Source organism: Ischnura elegans, chromosome 1 (assembly GCF_921293095.1).
Source record: "Ischnura elegans chromosome 1, ioIscEleg1.1, whole genome shotgun sequence".
NCBI classification, from domain to species: Eukaryota; Metazoa; Arthropoda; class Insecta; order Odonata; family Coenagrionidae; genus Ischnura; species Ischnura elegans.
The window spans coordinates 87,880,341-87,907,017 of NC_060246.1; the positions used below are offsets into that span (position 1 = coordinate 87,880,341).

Genomic DNA, 26,677 nt, shown 5'->3' on the forward strand with positions numbered 1-26,677 from the left:
TTGATGATGTAAACCCAGTATTTGGCTGATCTCAAGTATTAGGTGAGCATCAAATATGCAATATTAGTCACGGATCGGGGGAAATTGAATTGAAATGAGAAAAATATTTAAGTTTTTCATAAAATTTTCATTTTGCCTTAAAAAAGAATAGGACTTGTAATTCTGCTGATGATTCAGTCTAATGCCATATTTATTCAAGTGGCCTGCGTCCTCACGTAAAATATTTTCATGAAAGAGAGCAATCTTAAAATGATCGGTTGATATCGGCAGCTCACGGCAAATGCCAGCTAAACGTAAATGCCACCGCCCAAACTCAATCCTCCCTGAAAATCCAATTTTCCCCATCCCTTTTCCCCCTTGAAGTATAATATCATGTTTGAATCCTGCTCCCCATAGCCTGAAAGGGCTGAGCGGAATAAATATACATTAATAAAATGAAAAGTAAATTCATCGTATGATTAATGCCATATAAATTTGCGTGAAAGTGAGATTTAGCAGTACTAGTTTTTGTAATGAGTAGTCAAATGAAGGAAAGGGTTTTTCGGTAGAAAGGTGGAATGGAGTCGGCGTGTTTAGGAGTTTTTCCCTTAATACCGTTAACTCCGAGAGAAAAAAACTTGCAGCATACACCCTTCACCATATGAACGAAATGAACTGATAGGAAAACTATGCAAACATTTTCCCATTAATGTTATCGCCGATAATTTAGAAATTAAGATTAGACTTCTTTGAGGGTTCAATCACTCACACTATTCCAGGTTCTCCTGGTTTTGTCTATCTTGAATTTATTATTTTTAATACTGTAACTTCTCCAGAGTGATCGGCCACCAAAAATTGCAAAAAATAAAGCTATAATATGGGCAAATAAAAAGAATAATATTTATAGATTTAGTAAATGGCAAGAATAAAATTTAGCAATCACAGCTTTCGCATAGTTCTTATCACGGGTTTGTGGGGTTGAAGTTTGCAGTTTATACTATATAGATTGCTTCGGTTTCCAAGGCTACTTCTGCGTCCCAGGAGGATTGCGCGTGTGCTCCACGGGAACCGCGGCAGGGGTGGGGTAAAGTAGGGGTAGTTGTGGAGTGCATGCTGCAGAGGGAAACAAAGATGACTGCGGAGAAAGAAGACACAAGTGATGCCGAGTGGTGGAGGGTAAGGATCGTGGCGAGAAAGGTCCATCGTGAATATATCCTCGCTCTGCTTTTCATGCCCATTCACCATTGCCTCTCGCAGTGTCTCCTTTCAAGGGTTCTCTCCCTTTTCGAGGCTCCAGCGTCCGAGTGGCGAGGTGGCCAGCTTCATCTCTCCTCTTGTAAAGCGTACAGTGAACGCGGGCACGGCGGACGTTGATGAGAGAGGGATAGAGTGCGGAGATGAAGAGCGGAGGATGACGAGGAAAAAGGGGAAGGGACTCGAAAACGTGTGCTCGTTGTTTACATATTTGGAGGGAACGCACGTCACGCATTCTTTGTTTAACCCGAGGGAGGACACGTCCTGACTGCTTGAATTAAAAGTATCATCAATTGAATTATATTTTTGTAAATAAATATTTCATTCAGAGATCATATCCCGCATTACGATGCAAAGCAAAGAATGCGTTGGACATAAACCAGACAAGAATTGTATTTCGTCTATAATGAAACATTTTTCCATCAGTATTACCAAAATTCGCATAATTTTAGTTAACATGTATTTTGTCTTATTATTAGATTCGAGCTTGTTTCCTCTTTGCTTTCCCTCCACTGTTATTAGTTAGCTGGAGAGCTAGCCTATGGTCTCACAGTCTCCATTTCTCCATTAGGATATGGTTACAAATCTCTTTTTTCCTCTTACTATTTTGGTTGAACATACAGTCTTATGTTCTGCAACGCTGAATGGGAAAATTGGTTAACCCTCTCTAGCTCTGCGTTATAATCCTACGTGTTTTACAATAGGAAATATTACATCTACGCCTTTTGTAAACTTTCTCTTCACGGAAATTTGTCTCTAGGAAAAATTAAAATTTTTGCTGGCTTGAAAACACATCATTTCTTACCTAAGACCCTGAACAATCTCTAATATTACAATTTTTTGTCGAGAAAACAGTGAAATTATTCAACATTTTGTGACGCTAAAATATTGTCGAGGAAATATATTGTTGAAAAAGTTTAACGTATTTTAAGTTAAATGTTTTTTATGTAAAAAATCTTTCATTCGTTTAAAAAAATCGTAAATTAAGAACAGCATTTTTTGTGAACGACAATTAAAAATACTCTCTCCTCTAACTAAAAAAATAGCTTAGATATATTTTATTAATTTGCTCTTTTATGGAAGAGAAGAGTAGAATTACTGTAAATAATTTCAATTTCACTATTTTTTTTGGGATTAAATTGCTTCTTGTACGCTTCTGTTAGTAGAGAGAAAAAATAATAAAAAGGAGAATGTCTAGCAAACCGCCAATCGGTGTGGGCGTCCTCTCTCCTTGCCCTCTTCTCTGATCCGTGGCCGCTGAAAAGAGCTCATCTTATGGTTATGACACCACTCACTTTCTCGCGAACAGTCACAGGAACTAGGAGGATTCTCCGTGTTTTTATTTCGGTCCAATTCAGAGGTCTTTCACTTGATCCTATTCGAGTGTACAGCAAGTAGGTACGTACAATCGTGGAGGGGGGCGCTTCGAAGGTAGAGAGGGAGGGAGACTTGTCGCGTCGTCGAAAAAAAAGTTGTCGTTGGTCGATATGTTGGCGCACGCCTCGAAATCAAATGAAATGCAAGAGGTGCTTTTGTCGACTGTATGGCCTCGTGTTAGTTATGAATGCAGAAAATACTGAGGATAATCAAACAGTAATCAGGGAATAGCTTATGGAGGTTTGACTTTATATCAGAAAGAATAAAATTCTGTCTACTTTACCAAAATTTATTTTCCATCCCGACCGGTTTCAAACGCAGAAATGAAGGAAAGTAAATCAAAATATGCAATCAGGAGTACAGAGCTAGATATAGGTAACAAAATAAATAGAAATTAATTAATTCAGTGTATTTCATCTACAGTAATTTAACTGGTAATCATGAGACCCATGCGCAATGAATAGGTCTAGTGGGTAGAGTACTTGGCTATTTATGTGTAGGTAGACCTAATCTTTCGGTAACCCTTACCCTAAATCTGCATGCCTATCGCTTATTGTGAGGTTAGCCCTTCAACCTTCACCTATCCTAACCAACTTTCTCTCAATTCGAATTTTCTCACATTCAGGGCGAGAAAACAAAAATTCTTGCAATATTACGTTTTTGTTGAAGGGGTCCAAAGCCCTTGATCAGAATTTGAACTCAGGGCCTTTAAATCAATTACCCAATATTCATCCCACTTTGCAACAATTTTCTCCTCTGCCATCCTAGATTAGTATGAAAACTCTCACGTGCCATTCTAAGGGGTTAGAAAAAGTTTCAATATCTTTAATTTGTCATGAACTCAAGGTTCCACAAGTAAGGTGGCAAACCATTGAGTATATAGCTGGTGAACTTCTCGTCCAGCAAATTATGTGTCGTTGACGGACGAGCAGTTAATCGAAGGCGGCTGTGGGATTACCCGCGGAGTAATCTTTTTATAAGATCAAAATGGGATGTGCTTAGAGAATTTTGCGATTACTTCTGCCATATTTAAATGGCAAATTCGGCAAGTGTCATAATTTTGAGGTCAACTGTAAACTTCTACCTGATTAGAAATGAGCGATTGGAACGGCGAGTGTCATAAGATTTTCCAGTTAGAAAACGGCTGAGCTGAAATTTGTATAAATCTGATTACATTACCGGATAGGGGGGGGGACTCTCGTTCTCTGAAATAGCGAACTGTGTGAGAATATTGCATTTAATGTCCAAACTTAGCTGCATGTGATTCGCTATAAGTCTGAAAAGATAAACTGGTCAAAGGCTTAACCCTTATTCTGTCTACAGAGGTATATGCGAAGAGTGCCCGAGGCCGAACTATCGGCCGGTTTTTCTTTTTAATTCGTGCCTTTCATTTTTTGTGCTTCGGGTAGCTTTTGTAATAATGTTTTTAATATCTGTAATGTTATATACTCGTAAGTATTATAAGCACATAAGAAATATTAGCTTCATGAAATGTATATGTATTAGACTCTATATAAATTTTCAAGTGAAAACCTACGAAGACGAATAAAAATCTCGGGGATTCTTAAGCATACGAGGCAAAATAAGCCGGAACTAATAAGTTTAAATTCTTTCTTACCTGTATTGACCCTAAAGACAGGGATAAAAACAATTGTATTAATTGCAATTCAATTCTTATGTTTTCAATAAAATACCTCGGCTCTTAAAAAGTAAACAAATCCTATATGGGTTGGCTGTCAGAGGGTTTTTAAATTCTTGTCAGCACGTGGGAAATGGATCAATACTCTCCTTCTGTAGTATCTTCAGTCCACCTTATATTGCTTGGGATCGATATCTAAAGTTTAACATTTCTCCTGTTTCGAAAAATTTCAATGGTAATCTGTCCCTGCTTGATTGTGCCTTCACTTTTCAAGCCTTTATCACGAGTCTACTGTAGTTTTCTCTTGTTTTTTTTAAGTGCAATAAATGCGGGTTTTTATTGTTAAATAAAAAAAATCGGAATATATAGTCACTGTATCTGAGGTATTTCCTTTTTAAATCTCTTAATCCCGAAATATTACTGTTGTGAGTATGGCTTGGTTTTAAAAACTCGGATTTCACTCAGACTTATGGTCTAAAGATTGTTGTCGTTTTGTTTCATTATTTTTTATCATCTGACGTGCGATTATTTCTGAAAATTATTCAAAACGACGGACACTTAGTAGTCATAAGCTAGATAGAAATCTCGGGAGAATAAGCCATATAAATTAAGTAGACTTTAGCAAACAAGTCAGTCCAAATCCATATGAATTTAATAAGCTGAAAGTGAATCTATAGCGGTGGAGTCACTGGATCTTTGATTTTTATTTGCAAACAAAGTCGTCAAACTTGGGTACAAAAATTATGAGTTAAACATTACACTATCTTAGAGTAACATCCAATTTCGTAGCAGTCAAATATTTGTATCTATGTAATAGCGAAAGCGTCAAAAAGAGGTACAGAAGTTCAAAATACAAACAGAATTTCAGTTATATAATAATGAAAATACCAGGTGGCGAAAAATTCTGGATTAGTTTTGAAATATTAAATTTAAATTTAAAAACCGGCTGGATCATTATTGAAGTACATAACCTTTGTTCAATACGTTTAACTCTTTTTATATCGAGTTGGTTATGTTATTGAAGGCTAATAATTTAAGTTCGCATTCATATCAATTAATTATTAATTTTAGAGGAGATATTTGATGAATGTATGGCTCTAAATTATCGATGGTGCATACAATCAATAATAATTTTCTAAAAATTTGTACAATTTCATGCTAAAATCTCAATTAATTGGGATTCATGTATCTGCGTTGCACTAATGTTGAAGATAACGAGATGAATTTTGTTTTTACGATGACGATGCTGTTATGCAAACCATTGTCAACTGGAGCAACCATTAATCGATCAATCAAAGTCGCTGTATATTAATAACCCCTTTCTCGTCATAAGAGTATTCTTTGGAAGCAAGAAGCTATCTCATTGTATAGCTATTATATACCTTAAGCTGGCATGAATGGATTCAATTAATTTAATAAAACTCATCGTTGTGGAAATTGATGAGTGAAATTAAGAATCTGAACAGACTATAAAATATCAAGAAGAGCTCAAGTAAAACGGAAAATTGAATTAAATTTCCCTCTTTCATTTGTTTTCAATTAACTATCCCAGAGGTTGTAGGTATTTCTTATAAGAGAAGTAGTCGTGAAAGGAATATTTTTTTAACTAAAAATCCTATCATGTCATCTATTTCCATTCTGAACAGACTAGAAAATATCAAGAAGAGCTCAAGTAAAACGGAAAATTGAATTAAATTTCCCTCTTTCATTTGTTTTCAATTAACTATCCCAGAGGTTGTAGGTATTTCTTATAAGAGAAGTAGTCGTGAAAGGAATATTTTTTTAACTAAAAATCCTATCATGTCATCTATTTCCATTCTGAACAGACTATAAAATATCAAGAAGAGCTCAAGTAAAACGGAAAATTGAATTAAATTTCCCTCTTTCATTTGTTTTCAATTAACTATCCCAGAGGTTGTAGGTATTTCTTATAAGAGAAGTAGTCGTGAAAGGAATATTTTTTTAACTAAAAATCCTATCATGTCATCATATATTTAATGGAAAATTAAATGCTTAGATAATTCATACACTTCACACTCTTGATATACGAGCAGAAGGGGAGAGAAATAACTTAAGTATGAATAAAAATATAATCAATGTAGAATAATGATCATCAAGTTTTTGAGATGGAGGATAACAAGAGTGTAGAAACCTGCCGCTAACAGGAGAGTAAATATCGATAATAATTCTTTGTGAGATCGTACACTTGCATTTCTGCACATGAGCATTTTTGGACACATTCTTTTCTCATACTAATAATTTATTGGGATCTACGCCCAAAAATATTATTATAAAACATATTATTGGCTGTAAATTATTTGTCTCTGCACGCCATAGTGCATCATCGCAAACTCTTTTTCATCTCATTTTAATTTAAAGAAGGTGATAAGACCACACCAAAATTTTCGTGATATCAGTGTATATCCAAGGAAACAAACTATTCGCCCATTATTTCAGATTTTTTTCCTAAGGAAAATTCACTTACTGCTTATTATAATAAGATATCATAATTATGGATCACTCTTTGCAATAGCTTCTGGAGAAACTTTTCTTTGGCCCTCAATGGTTTTATCGGCTTACTCCTTCGCAGAAAATCTTCCCTCGGGTGCCAACAATGCTGCCATGGTCTAAAAAAATAGGGACTTTTATCTACATTTGCTATCATGAAATCAAATGAACATGTCTGATAGAAAATTTATGAACACCATTTATCAGCATTATCAGATTATCATCAAATTTTACTTGAATTTGCCCTTATCCGATTGTCAGACTCGGAAAATGCGGTATCCTCCAAATTTCAAATCACTGCCAAAGATTTTTAGCGTCACGAAAGGCATAAATGTTTTAGAAGCATTAAAAATAACTATATGATGCTATTATGCAGTAATCAATATTAACCGGAGGGTTGAAATTCCATTAACCAGCCCAGCCCTCATTTACATTTTTTCACAACCATCTTAATCCGTTATAACCATTTTGAATATAAATGTCAAAAAATCAAAGTGCAGGAATAATAAAGCTTCTAATGAAATAATATCACGTTAATATTATTACATTACAAAGGCGAAAGGCGGAACTGCGATTAATACTATGCAATTCACAATTTGCATGTATTTTGTATCGTTAATGGAGGAGAAATTGTCATCATTTATTCGTTATGGCTTTTGATCAGTTTAATTAGTTCTGAACAAACGTTTTTGATCACATTACATTGGTTCATGTTTCTGAACTAGTATTCGGCTCAATTTTTGAGTCTTTTTTTTACTTAAAAGTCATACATAACGTGCTTGAAGCTGCGGCAATATTCCCCGAGAAGTATTTTATTAAATTAAATTTCATTTCTTGTTTAACATTTTTCTGTCCCAGTAATAGACTCCGAGTCCATATTTTTACTATTGCCTTTGCCTGGAAAAATTCACTACCGCTACAATATTGAAAATATAATTGAATATTGGCAGTGGCCGCCGTCTAAATGTCAGTTGAAATCAATTCATTCGCACTTTTAAAATTCCGAAATCTATCGGTAGACAGTACTTTTATCTAAAATTTTAAAACTAATTATATACGTAAATCACTAATTATAAAGTTGTAGGTATTTGATTTATGATTTATATAATTTTACTAGTTGCTCGTATTTAATTCGGGAAAATCCATCGTAGATATTGGATGAGTTAAAAAATTAATTAGGTTTCACATTTTGCTATAATAATACCCTACCAGGTGTCTACGCTTTATTTAAATGGGTATATCATAAATTACCCCTTGACTAAGGCGAAGTTTGTGGACGTCTCTTTCGATTTTTTTGTTCTTTGAATGTACATTCCAGAAAATTTTCCTTTTACTATTAACAAATGTTATTATTTGTTCGTTCTTTGACAATAAATTTTCCGAATTCGTGTTTTCTTTTCTTAACTTTATATTCTATACATAAATTTCACGGAATATTAGTAAAAATAGGGAACAGAAGAAGCATTGAGGATGAAAACAATGAAGCATCACAGAAGCTACTTTAATGTATCAAACGACTAAAACTCATTTTCATTAAAAAAAGAGATTTTTTATATATACGAGTCGGCCATATTAATGTTATCCACGAAAAAATAGGAATATGAATACAAATTTGAGTATATTTTTATTAATTACAGATTTAATGATAAGTTTCAGTCCGCACAATTCAGGTTGTCTATCATTTGGTCAACATTTTGGTACTTCTTCAAAATTTGAGACAACCCTCTTCCGAACTAAGTTGGAAGCTTAGTTGGTGAGCGATGCGTTACGAGAACATTTAGGTGTCGACGGGTGCTCACACCCCGAATACACACGTAGGTACCCATCTACCCGTTCTTCCGGCCAATAGCTGCTTCCCCTGGCTCTGCTAATCCTTTCCCCTTCGGACCACCCTCATCCGCACCAATCTCGCCGACCCTTCACAAGAAAACCAGAGAAGCCACTCTACCCACCGTCTCGAAGATCTTCCTTTTCCGGAATCTCTCTTCTCTTCACCACCACAGGACTCTTCCGTTTGCCCTTTCCCATCGCGCTCATCTTCATCTGACAAGTGCGCGTCAAGACGCAAGACGTCCAACTATTCGATAATCAATGGGACAGACTAGGCCTCAGCCAATTTTCCTCTTGACGAGCGCCCCTTGTCACCAAAAATGGCCGTCTACTATGGTATCGCTCCGCTCACCATGTCTGTAAACCTATGACATCCATGCGTGAAGGTTTACGGCAAGATTTTCCAAACGTACGGCAGGGTAAAGAGGAAGTATCGCACCCATTCGACCGATCTTATTTCGGTCACGTGTTACTTTTAAAAAAAACTTTTTCTATCGCTTTTAACACTCAGTGGACCTTTTTCTATAGTTCCTCGTATCTCAAAGTTGAAAATTTTATCTCTCTATTTTCTCATGTGTAAAATGATTCTATCTGTGATACAGTAAACTTTTGGAAAGTTTCCACTCTATACACCCTGAAAATTTCTTAATGATAACGTAGCTTTCAAGCAAATAATTCGCCACGAAAAAAGACAGAATACACCCGCTTAAATTTGTTAATGAGGAAAATACTACACCATCATCATTATTTACAGCCAGCAATCCGGGACACTCTCTACTAAAACCTCCTATCAGCTAGTTCTTTAACGGAATAATACTTTTTTCATATGATTCTTCAAAATTTTTTTTTATGTTATATATACTCACTTTATACCAGTCTATCCTTGAACTGAATAAAATCCAGTGGAATGCTGTACGATCCGTCAAAAACTGCTAAGGGCGTACAGACAGCGTTACCCAGATGTTAAGAAAATTAGGCTGGGAGCCACTAGAGACACGGAGGCTGCGCGCTAGGCTTAGATTACGTGAAAAATTGAGAATAGATATCTGTAAGAGAGACATGGATAATACCATCTTATAAGCCAACTATATTTCCATGTCCGACAGAAGCGATAAATTAAGAGAGATATTTTGCCGAACGGATGGATATGTGAATTCGTTTTTCCGCCTAATCATAATGCACTTTAATAAATGCAACTCGTAATATTGTTTGAGCATTTACTTTTTATAATTAAACGGGGGTTTCTAACACGCCTCACGCGGTTTTAGGCGGCTTGCAGAGTAGTATGTAGATTTATACGTCTCCAGGGATGCCGACTTACAAAAAATATTGGGGGGCCCAAACCGGGGATCTTGCAAGGGGAAATTTTATAAGTAGTGAGTTTTAAGTTTTTTAACCATTTTAGAAGAGTCGTACGATCAGCATTAGAACCCTGATAACTCAAATCTCTATATCTGGGCACTCCGGGAAAAATCGACAAGCCTGACACATTTTTTTCACGCACCCATAACGAATTTTTGAGGGGGCTCGGGCCCCCTCAGGCCCCATGGAGTCGGCACCACTGAACGTCTCTTTAAATAAAATTTGTAAGAACGTGCTGACGTCCAGGCTACTGCCAAGCGCCTCACGGAACAGAAGTGAGTAGTGGGCACAAAAATATTTCCCGTGCACCGCATATAGCATTGTATGATGGAAGCCCTACACACCCACGGGCTTTCCCGTTTGCCCTTTCTCGCCGCGCCATCTTCCCGCTCATCTGACAAGTGCAATCCTCAAGACGTCCGGTCTCCCTCATCCTCCGAAGACTCTCCCCGGCTCACGCATAGGGCAAGCGTCTGCACTTCACCCCGGTCCGGCGAAACCCTCGCCTCTTTCCCACAAAAATCCAAATCTCGTCCACTCTCCCACCCTGTCTTCCTTCCACGTCACTCGAAGGGTTTCCCCTCATCCTCTCGCTGAATCCGTCAGATGCCTTCATCAACATCGTCCCAACTTCCATCACAACACCTCCACCTGAAACAAACAATGCTTCTCTCCGATGGAGTGGGAGATTTTTATAAGGGCAACGATGACAGGGGTAATAGCAGTCGCGCCGGTTGCTTGAAAATGAGTTTTATTCAGGTCCATGTAAAAACAAGGGTTTCAAAGAAAAAAAATTGTGTGCGATCCTTATTCCATGCTTGAGGACGTCTTCTGTGCTCTCTCCCAGACAACTCAGATAAAACTTATTGTACCATAGTAATGATATCAACTCTTTAATTACTTTTGTGGATTTTCGTATACCACAAGAATCGCTTTATTGAATGTATTATGTATATCGTTCCGTCCGCAATTGGCCGGAATTTGAAAGAGCTACATATACGCTGGAAATTTCATAATTAATTAGTGGACTGTATTAAAGAAAAAAATTGGCCAAGAACACTGAGTTTGCACCACCTTCAGTATGCGTCAGGTGTCTTGAAGATAACGATGCTACCCGTTGCACGGTGTATCAGCGAGTGGGGCCGGGTTCATAACCTCATGAACCCAGGTAAACATTAGATAACCAAAACATTTTCCCACAGGTGTTGGGATAAGGAGCAAATCCCTCACTTCCTTCTTTTGGCCGTCAAAAGAAAATCCATTAAAGGCGCGAATGTCAAACGTGTACTTAAACCATTTACAGCGGGCTCCAGAAGCTTTTGCGTTTAAGTATCATCGTGGTGTTCCACAAAATATCGTCAAGTTCAGTTACCGCCATAATTTTTAGAGAATTTTGGTCTATTTTTATGGAGTAAAACAATACTTCCCAGTAATTCGCCAATCTGTGCTTTTATCTCATTGGTTAAAATAACAACAACTTTTACATAAATATAGGGTACTGAAATGCCTTTTAAAATACTTCTGCTAAGTTTTGACTAATAAGAACCAATTTAAGTTAACAGCGTTCGTCGGAAGTGCATCGAAAGTGATAGCTGAGACTTTTCATATTTGCATGTGGCTTTGATGTGAAGGCGATGTTTTGATTAAACTAATAACAAAACCTTCATTAATTAATGTAGACAGAAATTGTGATTTACCTGGTTAACGCAATCATAATTAGGCATGAAAATAATTTAGTGTTGTTACGATACTGGCAATGAGACAGGAAAGTACTTACTAGTAATATGAACAATCGTTTCATTACTGTTAGATAAGAAAAATTAACCGTTAATTGTAAAATTAATTATTGGAGTTTGTTAAGTGGTATTTACTATCTTTGTGATTATTAGTTTAATTTAAGCTTAAAATCACTTTAATTATTACTTTGACTAAAATTTATTATTTGGTTCCCCGGTTAATTAAACAAATAATGAACCTGGAATCGAATCCCAGACCATTTCTTTTCCGAGCGATGGCACAGGCTACTAGCGACCTCCTCACTTCTCACTATGAAGCTTCCTCTGACATGTAACACGCTACCTATATCGCTCCATCAAACTTAGTTCACATAACTTCTAAGGTCTCCACAATCTACACGGCTATTACTAATTTACGTATCGCATCCAACATATTCGTGCAGCTGAGGCGTTAACTTTTGTTGGTTTATGCCCCCAGAGTTCAAACGTCCTTCATCATTACTGCGGATGCATCATGGTGAGGCACAGTCTCTAATGCTGGGATAAATGTTTTTCCTTGGATTATTAGGTTGGTATAATCTCTCCAAGTGTTGCCAAGCATTACCATCGCAGGCTAATTATAATATATTTGATATGACTACGAAGTCGTAGACCTTTTTTCCCTTTCAAACCGTCTATTCTTATTTTCTCTGTGTCAATGATTATTTTTGCATCTGTTCTCCATAGTCGAAGAATTAATATACTAATGTGGCGAAATGAATTGTTGCTAAGTTAAGTCTCCGTTGCCTAAGTAAATTTTCGCATGGAGATATTATTGAAGTAAGAAGAATACCGAGGATCCTACTTAGTTTTTGTTAAAACTAATGAATTAATTATAACTAGACCATTCTAAAATATCTTGTATTTTCTCAAATTTTTAAGGTATTGTCTCCCATGGAAGGGTATTGGTAAATACTCTTACTATCCCACCTAAGGATTTGAGGCGGGGAATAATATCCAGGTTATAGAGAAAAAAGTTACATACGATTTCATGAGAATTAGTATTAATTATGACATTGCCTTACAATGATCGAAAAAAGGGCTTTTTTACGTTTTTTAAAGACGCCATTCATCCAAATCGTCCGCCACTCTGTAAAAATGTCCCAATTCATACTAATTGAATTTCAATTCCATTAATGATTAATGTTATAGTGGAGTTAATAAATACGTGGGTATTTTTGAATTCCACGTACTCTTTCTAAAAAATAATACTTAACGTTTTGACGAACTGGGTATTTAGCATCGCTACCACACCCTATGAGTCTTATTCTGGCTACGGCGGTGTACATAAGTGCATTTGTGTGTTACGAAGATCCCGCAGTGTGCCATTCTCAATGAAGTTCATTCTGACCTCCTTTAGACGGGCTTTTGCCTTGAACCGCTCTTTCTTTGCCTCTTGTTTTGCTCCCATGCCATGTATTTTGCACCTCCAAACTTTGCATGAGAAAACTTTTGGGGCGTCTGCTCAGCAGTCACAAATTTCCGCATCGTTCCAGGCTGATATTATTGTGGAGTTACGTTCATTTTTGACGACTCATGATTTGTTTAACAAGTCATTAATTGTCTATCACCATTCACTCTGACCATGATGTGGATTCTGATCTTTTGCCAACTTTCCTTTAGAGAAGGATATATTTGTCTGAGCCTCAATGCTCGCCTCTTGAGATGGTTATTCAAATTCACCTGAAATTTCAGCTATTTTGAAAACTTCCTTCTTGTCCATCTCCCATAGAAATGGCACTTTAACATCTATCTTATAAATGGAATTTAAAAATGAAAGTGCGGTCGCTTTTCATCTGTTCATATGTCTCTCGCCTAATTAACTTCAGCAAAAAAGCGAAAAATGAGTGGATCTACATCGTTATAGTGTTTATATATCTCTTGATGTGAAGGGATTCGGAGACTTTTCCGTCTCATTGGAGAGCTAATACTTAAAAGGTAGCTTATGTAGAGAATCAAGCAACTTTTCTGCTATTATAGATTTTATGCAGCATTCAATTTGATCAATTTAAGCGCGGTGAGTGTAAAAATTTTAAATTTGATGCTGACGATCTCGATATAACCCCATTTTTTTAAAAGCCCTTTGCCATGATAAAAGTTACTTTTTCAAGGTAATCTTGTGGCAGATCTATAAATCCCGAGCGAGGAAAACATCTCCACGTTCTCATAGACTATCAAACAGATATTGTGAACAGAAACTTAGATTCGGTTGGTGAGTGCTCCGTTTAATGTCTCGTCCGTCTTAGTGCTTAACACCAACATTCGATTGAGATAAAATAAAATCTAACTGAAGGCACAGCAACGGGAAAATGCGGAGAGATGAAAATAAAACAAAAATGAAAACGGAAAAACGAAGGGAGATTGAAGTAGAGTGAAATTTGGAAAATCCTTGCGGAAATAGCGAGATGGGGGCGTAATACATAGCCAAGTGGGTTGAGAGAAGGAAGAGAGATATTAGCAGTTGTGAAGAGGGACAAAAGAGCATGACAGCCTTCTCAATTTATTTTTTCTTCGAAGTAAATTCCGGTTGTTCCTCTACAGCGGGAAGAGGGCGAGACCGCGCATGCGTCTAGCACCTATTAAGAACGGAAATAATCGTAGCGAATGGCACTTCTTGGAATCGTTTGGTCAAGAAGGCGGCATTTTCCGGAGGCGGTGGAAAGTTCAATGGCCCAGAGATCGATGTGGCGGATATCATTATGCGTCCAAGAATTTCTAGATTTCTCTCTAAGAGGTAGAGTTTGAACACTTCTTTCTGAAAATGCCAAAAATCAGTCCATCCTCTATTAATCAAGCTATTACTTCAATAACATAGCACATACTTTTCTGCATTACATATTTGTACATGCCATGCATATGTTTTTTAGGACTTATAGCTATACGAAGAAATTGATAATAAATCACGGGACATGATAAACTAAAACATTTTCTTGAAAAATCTCGATGCAATTCAGATACGGTTACCATGTCACGATAATATGTACCCAGGAGCCCACCTGTGCCATTCTCGAATGTAATTCTTTTTTAATCCATCGGTGAATTGCTAGGTATATAATGACAACCCAAGACTATGCCATATTTTGACTGGAAAACCTTATCTTAGGAAAAAGTCTTACTCGTTTCCACTGCAAGGTCGGTTCATGCATTAATTTTTTTAGCATCAAGTATTGCATGACCTTCTTTCGATAGCCAAGTCCTATTTTCAATGGCAGAGTCATGAAATGGAAATAGCTAACCGAAACCTTTTCTAATAAGTGTCAAACGGCAACAGGTACAATTTCGGTATTTTCCTTATAGAAATTGAAACCCCATTCTTCCATCCTAAATCAACTTTTATCTAAGCTGTTGTAGGGTACACATAATAAATCTGCTTGCTATCAACGGGAAAAGATTTCCAGTAAAAGCTTTTGTAAGGAAAAGTTCTTGGATGACTTATAATCGATACGTTCGTATTTATGACTTGAAGAGGAAATATAAATTTGCAGTTTAAAAGAAAATTATTAGCCATAGAGTATTAGGATAATATAAAGTTGATGATTAACAGTGCTTACGGTAATGATATCTTAGCTCCAATTTAAATTGTGAAAAATCCTTCCCCTTCAACTATGCTCAGCCCCACCTCAGCGATCACCGAAGTCAGGGGGTCGATCCTAATGAAAAGGCGGGGTGAGATTAATTTAATGTTGTTAGATCGACGGAAAAAGATATACTATGGAGATTATCAGTTAATATTTTGGTGTTGGATAGGGGCATCATTACCATATACTGAGTTTAATTAGGCTAAGGAATGGGTTCGGGCTACGAGGTGGACTGAGTTCGTGTCACGCCTGTTGATACAGAGGTGGATTCAACATCAAACTTTTGACAGTCAAGAGAGGGGCGTTTTCTCGTGCAAAATTTTACGATACATGTAGCTATAATAAATATAACTCAAGCGTCTGTCACATTTAGGACTTGCTGCCATGTATTTGCATATGTACTTCATTTACTCCTTCACAAGGGTGAAAAAAGTATTAAACTAATTTTAAAAATTGATAAAATTTTGGGGGTTATGACTCATATGTCCACCTCATTAAATATGCCTCTGGATACCAAAGTAAGGCCTAACTTTGAAAGGAAAAAAGTAAGGTCTATCTTTAATACCATACGGGATGTGAGAAATTTATAATAGTTTCGAAGAAATCAGAATCTCTAATCTTTCCTTTTTAATTCACAACTTTCCATTTCAGTCATCTGCTCAAACCAGCACATTGAATTAGTCCTTAAGAGTTAACGTCACACAAAAGAGATACGAGTGCGTGGCTTAATTGAATGCGTTCTGCTCGTCCACACACTCTCGTGGAAGCGGTCGATGGGAGCGAGCAGGGATCATCCGTGGAAAACGCGCTCATTCAGAGCGAGAGAGCAAAGCTTCTGGGGGCACTCGAAATGTGACGAGCCATGGGATAGAATTCCCGGTGGACTTAAACAGAGGCCAAGCGCATTATTCGGACGCGTAATTTCTCCATTCGTCGGGTAAATGAGAGCTCGTGTCCTGCGCCGCTAGGTGGCGAAGGGGCAACTCTCTGATGATAGCAATAGCGGAAAAAAAATATATTCACCAATGGGATTCACTGAATGTTTGACATAAGGATACCATTTGAGAGGTTTTCACGCTATAACAGGCATCACAGTTAATGGATGTTTCTATTTAGAATTTATTTCCGTGTATGTAGGTCCCTTTGCATCACCGACCAAAAAAGTAATTAGGATAAGATGCAATTGACAATTTCGAACCCAAATAAGGCAGGAACTTAAATCATATGGATACACTAGGAAAAAATAAGGCATAACATGAACTGGGCTATAGAATTGGGCAGATAGATAATCTGAGGTAGTGTCACGCCTGGGGTTGAGAAAGAAAAAACTAAGGTGCAGCTTAAATGTTATATTAATAATGAGACTATGATGATAGTTGACTAGAAAAAAGAAGTTTTTGAAATTTTTCCAATCGGTAATGTTGGAAGAAGGTGTTCATTTTTTCTAAGTAATAATTATAATTTGAATGCACCTTATAGTGGTACATAAGCTAACAATAAATTTTATTGTTTTTGCTTCATCGAAATTTGTTTTAACTTGACTATTGATGGCGTCGGAGACCAAAGCATTGAAAAGAAATGGTCATAAAGGAATAACTGCCGAAATGGAGTGCAAATTTGGAATGCGGGGTCCAAATCAGCAAAATAAATACTACTGACACGAAACGAAGAGCAGACTGCAAGTACAGAGGAGTCCCTGTTACCCGAACTTATTGGTGGCGAACCCTGTTCGGATTAGCGGAAATAGATAGTAGTAAAAACACCGGTTAGAAACAGAAGATCGAGTCACAAGCGTGCGCAGTGCACATGACCGCGTAACTGGATAAGACTGTACTGCACCCGCCATACCCCTTTTCTTCAACGCACCACACAGCTGTCTCATAGACGCGCCTGCCACGTTCGGCAGCCGTCACTACTTAAATCCAATACTGTAATTTACATCAATTACAGCATGGAATATTGTACGTAGTTTTTAGTTTATATTGTGTACTATTATTTTAAAATTTGTACATAAAGGAATTTTTGCTCTTATAACGTTAAATGTTAAAGAAAAGGACTATACTGTGAATAATAAAAGTTTTTTTATTTTTTTTATTTCTTAGTGTGGGATTAGTGGGAGTCCACTGTAATACTTTCATTTTCAAAGTTTGTGATCACATGCCAAAGTATCGTGGTAGATAGTCCTTACCTGCGACTCAATTACTTCATCATCATCATCACTGGTCAAAAATCCTAGGATTGGTTTGACGCAGCTCTCCACTCAGTTCTCCTATCAGCTAATCTTTTCACTCCTACGTATTTCTTCTCTTTCACATCTCTCTTTACTTGTTCCATATATTTTGTTCGAGGTCTTCCTTTTCCATTCTTGCCTTCCACCTGTCCTTCGACGATTGTCTTCATCAGGCCATCATGTCTCAAGATGTGGCCTATAAGGTTGTTCCGTCTTCTTATTAAGGTTTTCATGAGGCTTCTCTTCTCTCCTACCCTTCTTAGGACTTCCTCGTTACTAACTCGGTCGATCCATTTGATTTTCATCATTCTTCCGTAGCACCACATTTCAAAGGCCTCTATCCTTGCTTTCTCCGCTGCGGTCATTGTCCATGCCTCACTTCCGTATAGGAGCATACTCCAGATGTAGGTTCTTATAAATTGTTTCTTTACATCCATATTTAAGTTTCCCGCTGTAAGCAGGTCTCTCTTTTGGTGGAATGCTCTCTTCGCCTGGGCTATTCTGCTGATAATTTCTTTCTTGCTTTACTTGTACTTACATATTGAGGTAGTGTCACGCCTGGGGTTGCGCAAGAAAATAACTTAGGTAAGGGTAAACGAAGCTGCCGGAAAGAAAAGGCAAAGTGTCAGCAAAATAAAAATTGTCATTTAATACTTGTTGTAATAACTCAAGGATCTGCTTTTCCATCGCATGGTTACTTGAAAAAAATTATGTTTATTCACTATTCAAGTTTCCAGTAGATTCTATATCAACTTTAATTGACTATATTCTTAATTTCTTAGAACAATTATATATGGAGAGTCAGTGTATTGCATCAATGTCAAAGGATTGCGGAGATATTTAAATAAGTTAGAGGTTCTTGTTCCATCAACATGTTTTCCTCTGCAGTGAGTAATTGTTTTACGAATTTTTAAAACGTTTCCGTAGTAAATTTTATGCAAAAATCGTTAATATTGTGCACTAATCTTTGATAGTGAGCAGAAAAATGTATTTGTGATACTTTATTGTGAATCTCTCTCATATAAGAGGGTTTCTCATATTTTTTGCAGTGAATGATACTTTATTTGTTTTGACACAGCTCAATTTGATTAAAAATATATTGCATCAAATAGAAATTGTAGAAGATTAAATGGGTGAGTGGGTTAGCTGTGCGTAGTAGGATGAAAAAATATTTGTATTTGCTATTACATTTTGTATAAAACATTTTCGCTATGTGAATAAATTGTAGCCTCTATGGTAAATACTTACGTATGCAATATGATGGTCCATGACTCAGACTGTCTTGTTAGTGATATAACTTTACAATTTCGGGTTTCCACTCGTAAAACTAGTATTCGTTAAAATTCTAGATTTTCGACTACTTCGCCATTAAGCGTATATTTTACCTTCGTCACCAGTTGTTATATAAGAAAAGCCAGTTTTTTTGACTCAAAAATATGCATTAAGATAACATAACGTGACAATATTTAAATGTAATTTGTTGGCTGAGTTAATAATAGCTCATGTTTTTCCTCAGTCCCCGAAAAGGAATTTAGTAAAATGTTCATCCGAAAACTTCGAAATCTCATTTTATAGTATCTATCTAGCATGTTGATTCAATTGGTTTATGTATACTTTGTATTATGTTGAATATATATTTTGTAGTCTTTTTTTCGACTCGTAATGGAGATGACCCAAGTCCATCGGAAACGGAGAAGGTTAAGACGTTCATACCTCAAACATAGAAGGACACGATGTCTCCTAAAATTTTGGAATGTTTACATCCCAATTAGGACAGAAAATGAGTTTTTACATTTCTTCGCAAAATAATCATCGTGCGGGAGCGCATTTGCAAAATAAGGGAAGGTTAATTAGCGTGATAAGAGGAGGATAATATTAATTAAAAGTTGAATGACTATTTCATAATTTTTTAATTAATCCAGATTCCTTGCTTCCTTATTCTTGCGCGTCTTCAATTAGAGGTTGCAGTGGCTGTATGTCGTAAGAAATGTCGCCATGGCATCCTCAAGAAAATCAATTCAAAATTTTGTTTTTTTATTCAAGTTTAAATCTTTTCTCTTGATTAGGGTTGCTCATCACAGCGAAAACTCGGCGTGAGCTGTTAATTGCAGTCTTGTTTCGCCTGAATCTCTTGAGTAAACAAGTAAATATTTCCTCTTGATGAAGAAAAGAAAACTTATATTTACGCCCACGTCATCGTTTCTTCCCGAACGAGGATGAAGGAAACGGAACACTTTCCCAAAAGTTTTCTTTTTTCGGGGTTGGCACAGTCAAAAGGGATTAATTCTCCTTAAGAGGCTCATCCTACTGCCTTTTTTGCCATGACTACACCAATGGAAATGTAATTTTCTTGTGTTCCCCGCATGAATACATCACTTCAACCACATACATTCATACTTGCTCTCATGGAGGACGGAAATATTTTGAGTGAATTATCTGACCTTCAAGGGTGACCGCCCTAGTACAGTTGTTACCTGTTGAGATTCTCAAGGGGGATCGGGTTGGTATGGTGGCTAGAGTGTTGGCTTCCCACCCCGTGGGCTCGGGTTCAAATCCCGGCGCGGCAGCGCCAGAGAATTTTCAGACTGCCCGATCCCTGCTTGAATGTTGTGTGAAGGATATTTCAAGTGCAACACCGTCCGAGTATAATGCCGACGCCGGGTTTCTCTCCGTGTTTCCTTCCATACACATCCCTCATGGCGTAAGTGACATCAATTGCCTCCTCCAAATAGCATACCATACCATACCTAGAATTCTCGATGCAAAGGCAATTGCGAGCTGTTTTCGGGGTATGTCTAAATGAATTATTTCCTGTTTTAGACGCTCTTTTATCTCATAAGCCCGTTTCGATCAACTCAGTAACTCATGTCGAAGTTTTCTATCCCTTGCCATTAATATATGTTAAGGCTCTCATATGATGCTGACTCAACTTCAAGATGCATGTAATGTCAACATTCAGGGGATAATAGTAACGTTGGTGAGTCGAGTGCTCGGCTTCTGACGCAGGAGTCTGAGATTCAAGTCCCAGATGAAGCCTTCGGTCATCCACGGATGAATTGGCTTAATATTTGGATAATAATTGGAATTCATACTTGAGTGAAATATCCCTAAGTGGGGACAAAGAAGTAGTACTATACACCAAGGGTGAACATCGCCATGGAAAAATCATTTGGCTAAAACGGGATTCGAACTCGGATCTCCCGATTGCCGTTCAGGCATGCTAATAGTTAAGCTACCAAGCAATCTTCTTTCTAGGCGTACCGACTGGGTTGTGAACTTCAGGTGTCAACACTTAACGTGGCCAAAGCCACCTTGAGATTCGTGTCGGAAGAAGATCGTTTGGAGGCGTAAATGTTAGCGTACCTGACTCGTAATCGGAAGATCCTGGTTCGAATTCCGGCCAAGCCAAATTATTTTTTCACTGCGGATTTTATCCTAGGTGTACATAACTTTGCATCTGTGCGCAGAACTGCGTAAAAATTGACTTTTTCAATGCAATAGTTTTGAAGTAATTCCTTGAAGAACCCCTTTAATTGGCTCTTTTACTCCTGCTACTTAATATTCCATTTTAAAAAGGTATTTTATCACTACTGTTTGTGCAATGTTTTGCCAAATTTTTGCAATCATCCAGTTTCAATCAAATAAAGTGATGGACATTAAAAGTCGACATACGGGCACGGTGGTGCAGCGGAGGGGGGGATAATCCCCACCCCCAAAACTCAGAGAAATTTTATAGTTTTATCCATTTTACGTAATTGGATTAGTATTGATAATATAATAGTGTAAGGATTCAAAAAACATCCCTTAGAAATCCATAAAACTCATGATATTGAACCATTTATCTTGAAAAATTTCTGGGGGAGGGGCCCCACATCTCCTGCTTACCCTGGTGGATGCCCCCTAACCCCCAGTAATAGTTGCGTCTAAAACGCCCCTAGCCTTAATTCCTAGCTCCGCCCCTGCACGGGCGTATGCTATATCGGATTTTTCCCCAACGTTTCGTGCTGGTTATTTCTTGAAGGAATGGTTTCGCCGTATGCAACTTTTCAATCATCATGAGACGTGAAAGCTTTAATCAAGAAACATTATCTACATCCACACAATACCCCGCAAGCCACCTAAAAGGCGTGTGGCAGGGGGTGTTAGGACACCAGCCGTTTACAGCTAAAAAAATGAAGTGCTCAAACGAAGTTGGGACTAGCGTTTATTAAAGTCCTTTATGGTTCGGGGAAAGACGAATTCCCATATCTATCCGTTCGGCAAAACATCTATCTTAATTTATCGCTTCTATCGGACCTGGAAATATAGTGTGGCTCCAATATTATGTTCTCTGTGCCGCTCTTAAAGACATCCATTCTGAATTATTCAAGCAATCTGAGCCTAGCGCGCAGCCTCCGAGTCGCCAGCGGCTCCCAGCCTAATTCGCTTAACATCTGGGTAACACTGTCTGTACGCCCGTAGCAGTTTTTGACGAAACGCGCAACCTTCCTTTGTATTTTATTCAGTTAGCGGATTAAGTATTTCTGCACCGGATCCCATACGCTCGCTTCGTACTCAAGATGCGGTCGGACGAGAGCGAAATAGCACCTTTCTTTTACTTTCTCATCCGAAAATCTTCCCACAATACGCTTGACGAATCCTAATTTCTTCTGGCCTATGCCGCAAATATTCTTTATATGTGTTCCCCACGTGAGGTTCGAGGTTATCGTAACTCCCAGGTACTTCACTTCGTCTGTTGCCTTTATGTTAACACCATCCATTGCATGAACATGGTTAGAGTTGGACGATTTCGGCAAGAAATGTACCGTCATGCATTTGCTCAGATTAAGTCCGAGTCCCCACTCTTGGCTCCACAAAGGAACGTTGTTTAAGTTCGATGATAGAATTACATAGTCAGAGTGATGACTAATTTCGCGATAGAAAATCGTGGATGGATCGTTCAATACTTCAAAGTTTCTCTTTATAGTTCCAAAGTGTGTTTCCCCAAATCTTTTTGACACGGCTGACTTTTTTTTCCAGGAGGATGTTCGGCGTTCGGTCACTCGTGTTTCGGGGGTCACGGGAAGAGGGCGGATGTGCCGAGCGACGTGGGCAGCAGCGACTTCCAGTCTATGCAGCAGCCATCTCAAGAGGTTTTCATATCCACCGCCGATGAAGCCAGCCCTCCATACCAGGATCCAGCTGGGCCGGCTTACGAATCATCTCCCCAACGCTTCCTCACATGGTCGAAAATGCAACCGTTTCTGAGGCAGTGGGTAAGGACTCCGAATATGATAAGCTGAGCTGCTAATTGGCGTAAGGGAAAATTGATTGTGCCAGAAAGTGGCGCAGCGAGGGGGGGTTTTGGGGGATAAACCCCCCCCAGAGCCCAACAAATTTTTTAAGTTTAATCCATTTACTTTATGGATTAGTATTAATTATAGAATAGTATTAGGATTAATCAAATACCTCTCATAAAGCGGTAAAACTAGTCATTTTGAACCATTAATCTTAAAATATTCTGGAGGGCCCCCACAACTCCTGCCTACCCTGGTGGGTATGCAATACCGCCGCACCCCAAAGTATTAGTTGCGCCTAAAACTCCCCCTAGCCTTTATTCTTGGCTACACCCCTGGTGCCAGACGGAAGTTTTTTGAATCTGCTTAACATTTGAAAATAAATGAAAGCGAATGCATACTTTGTTATTCATTGAAAATTTACATCTGATCGTTTTCAATTCTTTAGGTCATCCCCAGGCACAGCTCAAGAAAATTTACACCAAATATACATACAAAAAAAGAGGGATGGGTCAAAAAAGATCGAAAAAATAAAATTTAAGACATGTGGAATAACAAAGTTTTTGCCTTCAATTATTTAAAATGTACTTAATTGGAAAGTGTCCGAAAACAGGAAAATCCCAATGCCACTGGGCTGGTTCACCAATTTATTTTTATTCTCGGCTTTGACAGTCTTGAAATTAGAACAAACATGCATTTTCACTTTTTTCTCTCTGTCAGCTCCTCCTTGACCTATTCGCGGCGAAAAATAGAAGGCCTTGATGCTTCCGCAAATGAGGTTATGCAGTGCTTAATTTCTAAAATGTTAGGTACCTGAACGCATACCCCCACTTTTAATCCACACATGATTTTTTCCACAAATGTTAGCCCCTCCCCCCCAAAACTTCCAATTTTCTTAAAAATTGTAATAAAAGTTTCTATGAGGAATAATGTTTTATAAAATATCAAAAAACGATGAAATTTTTTCAACTACCGGCAAAGCACCAAATTATATACCAAAATTACCAGAACGTCGTTCCGGCCAGAATGAAGCCCTGAGTTAATGACCTCACGAGCTCATACCGTTCAGGTCACCAGGGTGCAGCTAGGAATTAAGGTTGGGGGGGGGGTTTAGGTGTAACTAATACCGGGATGTGTTGGGGTATGGTGTACCCACCAGGATAAGAGGTAGGTGCAAAATTAATAAATTGCAAAATTTTGAGATAAATGGTTGAAAATGGTGAGTTTTACGGCTTTCTGAAGGATATTTTATGTTAGAATCCTTACACTATTCTATTAGTTTTTAATCCTTACACTATCCCAGATGGCACTGTTGGCTTTCATTGGCCATGGAATGCCAATGAAAGCCCATAAGAGTCCCATATTGGCTGCCCCACGTAACCCCTTATTGACTACCCCACGAAACTCAATATGGCCAATCCCATCTGATTATGTACTTTGGTTACCCCATCAAATTCAATATTGACTATCCCATTACATTCGTAATGGTTAATCACAGAGTTCACTCATATTTTATGCCTCAGGGCACACGTTTTCTTGATATTTTTCCCATATTTATTTTCCCAGTATTAAAAATATTCTGCATTCGCTGGCATTACTCTACATGCATCTTCTTGGAAAAAAATGTCATTTGATACAATAAAGAGGCCAAGAAAAGCATCTACTTAATCAATCTACAAATTTTGCATTCATTTCTTTCATGTTTGATTGAAAATTCTTATTAATCATTTTTCAAGCTCTGGTGATTTTTATAACTACCTGACTATTTTTTATTACTAAAGTTTGCCTTATTATTTTTTTCAGCTTGAATCCTACAGAAGATCTACAGAAGGAACAGAAACGAATTAATGGAATGAAGAATATCTTGCTCATGTATGTTTTATCTCTGTAATGTTCAGTCGAAAGACAACAATCATCATTGAGTAACTGTAGATAATTGTCAAAACTAACCCTTTATGTTACAGCAAAGTATTTTTATAATTTCACCTCTTGTAATCTTGTAGTTAACACTTATCTAACGAGTCTACTATTTAGTTAGAATAATTATTGTCAGTAATTGATTGCTTTATAAAAATCTTAAGGAAATGCATGTTGAAAACTATTAGTTCTGGGTCATTCTCTTTCATTTTATGGTATGGATATGTTGTCCATTAGGTAGCAGAAACTGCTAAGAAGACATATCATTGATACACTAACCCTTGTATTATTTTACATGAGTGGTAACAAATTTGTGTATGTAATTATTTTAAAGGCTATGGTTTTCCTTGTATTTACATTGTCTCACACATTTGTAAAACTGAATTGAATGATTAGAATGAGTTTTATTGGGTACTGTATTTTTTTCTCCAATTCTGAGCGGTTTATATTGTGTAGACGAATGTTTCATAAAGCACATGTTTTGACTTTTGGTTCCTTAGAGAGGCAATCTATGCGTTTATATCATCAAATATGAAATGCAACAGTGTTTGATAGTGTTCATTAACAGGATATAATTTATAGATATGCAGAATGGAAAAATGGAACACTTCAATTTCAATCTTGTTGGCAATTTGAGTTCCAAGTAAAATATGATTCATGTAACCTTGCTCTGCAGCATTGATCCCCATGTGGTTTGCTGGTGGTAATAATGTATTGATGGATTTATGTCAGTTATATTAAAGCTACTATGAAATCCTTGTTCATAACATAGTATGTTTGTATTCAAATTTTATTCCTTATAAGTCACTAATTTTATGAAATAAAAGTAATTTCATATCAAATTAAATTAAAAAGAAAAAAATCTCTCATATGTGCAACAACTTACTTTTTGGTATCCGAGGTCTTTACATTCTGATATGCCTCTATTCATTTTTAAACATCTTCACTTATTAATTATAAAATCCACCAAAGAATTGTGTCAAATCAAAGATAAACTTAGCAATAAGTTAACTTGGACCGAGTATGGGATACTTTTTAGTTTAACCTTTATAATACAGAAATGAAAGGAAGCAAAAATATTTTCAGTGAACATCTTTGAAGTCACATTGACATCTTAAAGCTGTTTGAAAAAAATTCAATGGAATCAAACAACTGGCAGCAAACTATTGGATATTAGTTCTAAAGGTGAAACTTACTGAGAATTCTATGTTTTAAGCATGAGAGGTGTCTAAAACAGGTATTATTAGAAGTTATTGCTGTTTGTCTAAAGGGTTTATACAAAATCCTTTATTTATCATGAGCAAAGTATTAAGCCCTCAAATACCACTTGAGAGGTGGTATGTGTATTTGCCCTTATTCACATGCCAGAATGAATCAACGGAGGGAATTTCCTGTGCCAAAGTAAACATGAGTGCTTGTCTGAACAGGTTGGCTTATTAATATCAAGTCAAGTTAAAGTAAACTGGTAAAGTGTTAAGGATTGCTGTGTATGAGCATTTGTTTAATTGGAAAAGAGATAAATCTAAAAACTTAAAAAGTATCAAAAATGGTGGGTTAGAAATGGGTTTTAAAATTCCTCAGCCTTTATCTGTTTAAAGATTATTTATTACCTGTATAAAATATGCTAAATAAAAAAATTAATAAATGTAGCTGTTATGATGAAGTAATAACGTTTTTTGTAACCCATGTTCCTTCATAATTTTTCCTGAGAATAAATGACTGCACAGTGTTCGTGGATTTATGATTAATATAAATTCTTGTTTTTGAAGTCTATCACAGTCGAGAGTTTGATACTGTTTGCAGGTTGCATATTTTAAGGTTTTCGGATGAGTGCAGTGGGTGAAATCGTGGTTAACATGGTAATGGGTTCCGTGGTGTAGCCACGGAACCCATTACCATGAGTTTTCTGAGTTACGACCCCTCCCTCAATTGAGCCTTTAAATGAGGCGGGA

General features: G+C 37.2%; 1 protein-coding gene across 1 annotated transcript in view; it reads left to right on the top strand.

Annotated features, from left to right (window-relative positions):
- Positions 1-26,456, top strand: part of LOC124165424 (neuropeptide CCHamide-2) — a 96,834-nt gene extending 70,378 nt beyond the window's left edge. The window contains exons 2-3 of the mRNA XM_046542834.1: positions 22,552-22,787; positions 24,612-26,456. Coding sequence (XP_046398790.1) covers positions 22,552-22,787; positions 24,612-24,656 — 281 coding nt within the window. The 3' untranslated portion in view covers positions 24,657-26,456. The remainder of the gene's footprint in view (positions 1-22,551; positions 22,788-24,611) is intronic.
- The last annotated feature ends 221 nt before the right edge of the window (positions 26,457-26,677 follow it).